Genomic DNA, 6,092 nt, shown 5'->3' on the forward strand with positions numbered 1-6,092 from the left:
TACGATCACGCCCCCAACTGAAAAATATTTGTTTGTAAACAAGTTAATTTTTCGGTAACTTTGACAGCTGAGAACTTGTGTTATTCCTCTATTAAACCTTTTTTTGAATAATATTTATTTATAATAATCAAACGTCATAAATCATGCTTTTACTTCTAGATGATATTCATAAAAAGCACTTGGAGCTTTTAAAAAATATAGATGAAAAAAGTATATACACTTATTGTTCTACCCTTTCATACTTACCTACTCTCTTATTTATGTGTATGAAATAATCACCTTATTTTTTCAAGAAATTCCATCATGTATGAGAATGTTTATTTGGAATATCGCATTCATCTTTTTTCAACCACTTCATTTTTTATTTGTTCATTCTAATGTTCTTCATCAATTTTTGTAACGCATTAGTAGATTAATTATAGTAGAATATATTTAAATCGAAATTTAAGAAAACGATCATGGTTAAGTGAAAGAATGAGCGGAAATGAGGTTGCGGAGAAGGATTGAGCGATAGGATTGTTTATTGGCTTTATTTAACTGCTGTTGAAAACACTGAAAGATGTCTGATGTAGAAAAGTTAGCCCTAGACACAGTATCTGTGATTAATATTACTTTTTACAAATGCTTTTTTTATGTTCTTTCTCTATTAAATATAATCAGGTTGTTATGAATTGTCTGATTTTTTTTTTTTTAAATAACTTTGTTAATCTGTCCTGCTATCCTTCATTATAAGAATGGAGGATAGCAGGACAACCAAAAAAGTTTTGAGTGTCAGGCCAACAGGTACGAGAAAAAGAGGACGACCAAACCTAAGATTTTTAGAGTGCCTTGAAATGGACCTACAAGTTTTAAGGATAATAAACTGGAGAACCTTGGTTAAGGGAAGAATGTCTTGGCATAGGCTTGTTGAGAAGGCCAAGGCCCATCCTGGGTTGTCGTGCCAATGAGAAGAAGAAGAAGAATCTTTTTCTTAATAAATGTTTAGGAATTTTATAAAAAAAATATATATTAATCTAACGATTATTATGTGCTTTAACTTATACTAAAATTTTAATGCATTATTATTATTATTATTATTTTTTTTTTTTTGTATTGCTTTAGACGTTGATTTCTAAATTGGATTCTTGAGATTTACATGTTAGTTTTTTTATGAATTCTAAAATAATCATAGCTGCTCCAAGCATTAGTGCTGCATTTGGTGAAGCCTCTGTTAATGAATGGACAATTAAACGTTGGTAAAAAAAATTTGAAGGTGGGGATGAAAATCTTGAAAATGAACCACATGGAAGACTAGAGTCTAAGCTTGGTGACATTCCATTGAGAAGAAGTTGCCCAAGAATTAGGAATTAGTATAGCAATGGTATCAACGGAGTTAGTACAGCAACGGCAGTGAATGATTTTTTTCCCCTCTCTGCATTAATTTAAGCTCATATTAAAAAATTGAGATGAAAAATAATCTGCAAATGCTCTAATAATCTGCAACTCTTGGTGGTATGCTGGAGTATTTCTGCTATCAGTGACATGAGACTTAGTTACTAATACATACTTGAATATATAAAACTGTTTCTAATTTCTTCTTAAAATTACCATAAATGGTGAGTTTTTATTACAATTTCAGACATGTTTCTTGCAAAAAATGCATAAATAATTTTTACTGGTTTAGCAACTCTAAATAAATTATTGAAATTGTTTTAAAAAAGTTTGAAAGAATATTGAAAAGGAAAAAAAAGCACAATCTATAAGAACAACATATGACTAAATATGCAAATATTTCCTATAAATATATATGACCTATTTAATGAATTAAAAGCTACCTCATCTATAAGATTCAAAAGTTTTAAAAACATTTGCAATTTAATAACTGAGCTTTTTTTTCTAAAAAAAAGAGTTCAATAATTCTTTTGAGTAATATTAAGCTGATTGTTAGCAATGTAATGTAACTTTAATAAATAAATGTTCATTGTGTGATTGAAATCAATCTTGACAGGTAATGTAGGAATATTTTTTTTTCTTATTTTATTTTATAGAATGCTAATATTACAAAATTTACTAATACAGCCTACATTGTATTATTTTTGTTGTAATTGTAATATTACTACATATTATTATTATTTGTTATAATTGTGAGACTTTTTTCTAGTTGTTCGAGAATTTTGTCGTATATCAGTGGAGCATCTACGAAATAACATCAACCCAAAAATTTATCAAAGTGCTGCCCGTAAGTATAAATAACTATTTTTTCTTTCTCTACATTTATATGTACTTGCCTTTGTTGCAAGAACTTGCATTTTGTTGCAATTTTTAATGCTTTGTTCTTATAAAGCGGGAACAACACAGTAAAAACCTGTAAAAATATGTTGTTTTTTTAATGATTGGGATTAATTTAGATAACTACCTTTTTTATCTTACTGTACAGTACACAAAATAAAAAACAGACTACCTTGAATAACTTTTGATCTAATGATCAGATCTTCACAATCTAAGACACAATCTTATTGGTTCGAGGGGGTGATCTAAAATGTGCTTATTAATTAGTGAAGACGATATTTTAAGTTGAGAAATCATACTTATGAACGCATTTTCTCTGAATAAACATACCTTCTTTCCTGATGGATTCAGATTTCTGACTTCCAAAATATATGGGGTAGGGTAGTATATGAGGTCCCCATAGTTTGGTCAGGAGAGCCGTCCAAAGTTTTGACCCATTAATGTTAATGTTACTTTTTGCTTATTTCAGTATGTCTCAAAAACTTTTTAAGAGAATTTAAAAATTTTGCTTACATTCATAAAATTTATTTATCCAAAGATAATTCCATGCAAAAAATATTTTTTAGTAAGTATTATACATTTCTTATTAATTATTTAATAATTAGATGAAAAAATTTCGAATTGTAAGGTTTGCAGTTTTTTAAATCATTTTAAAGCATGTAATTTTGCAATTGCAAAATGAAAAATTGAGCAAAACTGATTTTCAATTGGTGAGAAATCGAATTTTGAATATACAACTTCTTAAAAATTCAATTTCTTGAACTGAGCTGATTTTTTAGTAAGTATTATACATTTCTTATTAATTATTTAATAATTAGATGAAAAAATTTCGAATTGTAAGGTTTGCAGTTTTTTAAATCATTTTAAAGCATGTAATTTTGCAATTGCAAAATGAAAAATTGAGCAAAACTGATTTTCAATTGGTGAGAAATCGAATTTTAAATATACAACTTCTTAAAAATTCAATTTCTTGAACTGAGCTGATTTTTTAGTAAGTATTATACATTTCTTATTAATTATTTAATAATTAGATGAAAAAATTTCGAATTGTAAGGTTTGCAGTTTTTTAAATCATTTTAAAGCATGTAATTTTGCAATTGCAAAATGAAAAATTTAGCAAAACTGATTTTCAATTGGTGAGAAATCGAATTTTAAATGTACAACTTCTTAAAAATTCAATTTCTTGAACTGAGCTGAGTACAAAAGCTCATATGCAGCGTTTGGCATTTTATGTTGTATTTTTTACACTTTTGTGAACAAAAAAAAATACTTTGGTATAATTATTGTAAAGTATTAATTATCAAAAAGTGCAACGAAAAAGTTTTTTCATTTCTTTGAAAAATTTTCTGTGTTCTTTCCCCTTATTAAAATATATCAATCAATGTTTAAAAAATAGAATGGAGGGATTTAATCTGGGTAAAATTTATATAATTCTGCATCAGTTTGAAGATAAAATTACCTTAACTGGTCAAATTTATCAAACATGAACTAAATTCTAATGGTAACGTTTAGTAAGTGAAATAATTGAGCATAAATTAAACATTAGCTATTACTAAAATTTGCAGAAGCTTTAAATATACTTGAGTACATATCTACTTCATTTCCAAGTTTGTTTGTTTTTTTGTATTAGAAATTATATAAGTGTATAATGTATAAATGTTGTACAGATTTATTAAAGTGTTAATAAAAAGGACTTAATTAGTTTTTTTTATAGTTTTTTATAAAATATATGAATTCTTGCAGAATATATTCACAGTTTCTTAAATTTATATTTTTTGCAATCCTTATTGAAGACTAGCAAGTATCAAGGTATTCAAACACTCCTGCATTGAACTCTTTAACAGTCTAGTTTTATTTTTAATAAGATATATTTATCCTTCCTATTTTTCTATTCTATTATTTTTAATAACATATGTATGAATTTTTTGTTATTATTTTCAATTTTGCATTTTATTCTAATTAAATTGTTTTTCATTTTCCAATATTCATTGAAGAGCGGCTTAACATTGATGTCGATCTTGTCCAAAATGCTATAATTGGAGTTGTTCAGCTACTTATTGAAGCTTCAAAAAATATGGTAACTAGGTTATATAGTTATTACAATTTTGATCTTTTTTGAATTGCTTTCTTTAATGTAGTATTTAAGAATTAATGTGTGCAACTCCATGTGAATAATGTTTGCATTGTCATGATCAATCTATTTTCTCATAATTTATTGATTTTATATGAGAACAAATTCTCTGGCATTTCTTATGTATGGAATATTATAAAATTCCATTCTTACTAACTTTCAAATTACATTATTATTTTCAGAAATCTAGTCATTTTTTTAAAAAAGGAAAAAAATAAGTACCATATTTGAACATATTGAAGTAACAGTACATTTCATGCAGTTCTACGATCAATATTCTTGTAGGTATTGTATCAATATCCTCTTGTAGACATAGTCTATCTATATGGCAGAGCAGATGAGTAGACTACAAGACCTACAAGAAAAAGTCACATTGTAATAAATCTGGTGAGCATGGCAGAAAAGGTTTGTCATATTCAAATGCTCGCCTTATCAAACATTTAGGTCACCCAACTAATTGTGTGTCTTGTCCTTTGTGTCTTCTGCTCGAAGACCACTCATTCTGATTTAGCAAATTCTTACATATAAAAGCTTTTCGGTTGCTCTTGAACACCATTTTGATTACCTTACTGCGTTCAGCTAGATTTGTGCTGCCACCTACTGCCAACCATTGTTATCAAATCTTATTGTTTCTGAATCTTGTATTGTTCTGTAGTGCAAGGATTGTCCAAGGCTTCCAGTGGCCACAGAGACATGGCTCCAGTAGATAACTGAAATCAAGCATCTCTTTCAGTGAGTAGGTGGGTGACTGCTTTGATCAGCCTGCAATAGAACAGAGGGTGCATGGTATCGGTCCTCATTAAACTGTTCTGCGTTAGTGCTAAACTTCATATACAGGTTGTTGGGATACCTAAGTGGTCAAGCTATTTCCTCTCCAAAGGATAAAAATTGTGGAGGCATGTCTTTAGATCATCCTCATTGATTTTTATCAGATCGCCACCAATAACCCACTGTGCAGTTGTAGTGCCATGTAAATAAAATACTATAACTACTCCAAGAATCGTTTTTGTGGTATTCTTCTTAGTTTTTTTTTCTACTATCAGAGAGAATAATGAATTTTCTTTTATACATATTTTTAAAGTACATATTACTTTGAGTACATATTCTTAAATTTGACCGTTTTAACCAAATTGTTTAGCAAAGACAGGGGATTATCAAAGTCAAAAAGGTTTATCAAAATTTTGATTGTTAATAATTTAATAAACTTCATACTCTATTATATTTACTGTACAATCATCTAGACAATTTATACATATTTCAATTTTCTATGTGATTTATTTGCGATACTTATTTTAATTTTGTTATTTTATAGGTGGATGAAATTGAGTTTAGAGATTCTATATTAGTGTTAGGTTTTAGCTCTGAAATCCAAGAAGAACTCACTAAATGTTACCTGGAGAACAATGAAAGTATATGGTCACATCTTTATGGTTTGGACTTTGGGATCCCCCAATATCATGACCTAGAATGGCGACTAGACGTACAGGTAAGCATATTTAGCAGTTTATTTTATTTCTGTTTAAATTTTCCCTTTACAAGTTAATCTTTTATTTTTAACTTTAAATGGTGAATTTTGTGTGCATTTGATATGTGAGCCTACCCCTAAATATAGATTTGTTAAAAAAGCAAGTTTCTAATTACCTAAAAACCTTGGTTATTCTAAGATAAGTGGAGAATAGCTATTAATAACTTT

General features: G+C 28.0%; 1 protein-coding gene across 1 annotated transcript in view; it reads left to right on the top strand.

Moving 5' to 3' along the window:
- The first annotated feature begins 7 nt into the window (after positions 1-7).
- Positions 8-6,092, top strand: part of LOC107449908 (COMM domain-containing protein 2) — a 9,226-nt gene continuing 3,141 nt past the window's right edge. Inside the window, exons 1-4 of the mRNA XM_016065583.5 lie at positions 8-210; positions 2,141-2,218; positions 4,263-4,345; positions 5,712-5,885. Coding sequence (XP_015921069.3) covers positions 144-210; positions 2,141-2,218; positions 4,263-4,345; positions 5,712-5,885 — 402 coding nt within the window. The 5' untranslated portion in view covers positions 8-143. The remainder of the gene's footprint in view (positions 211-2,140; positions 2,219-4,262; positions 4,346-5,711; positions 5,886-6,092) is intronic.

Source organism: Parasteatoda tepidariorum, chromosome 6, assembly GCF_982258835.1.
Source record: "Parasteatoda tepidariorum strain Cologne lab strain chromosome 6, Ptep-v5.0, whole genome shotgun sequence".
Taxonomy (NCBI): Eukaryota; Metazoa; Arthropoda; class Arachnida; order Araneae; family Theridiidae; genus Parasteatoda; species Parasteatoda tepidariorum.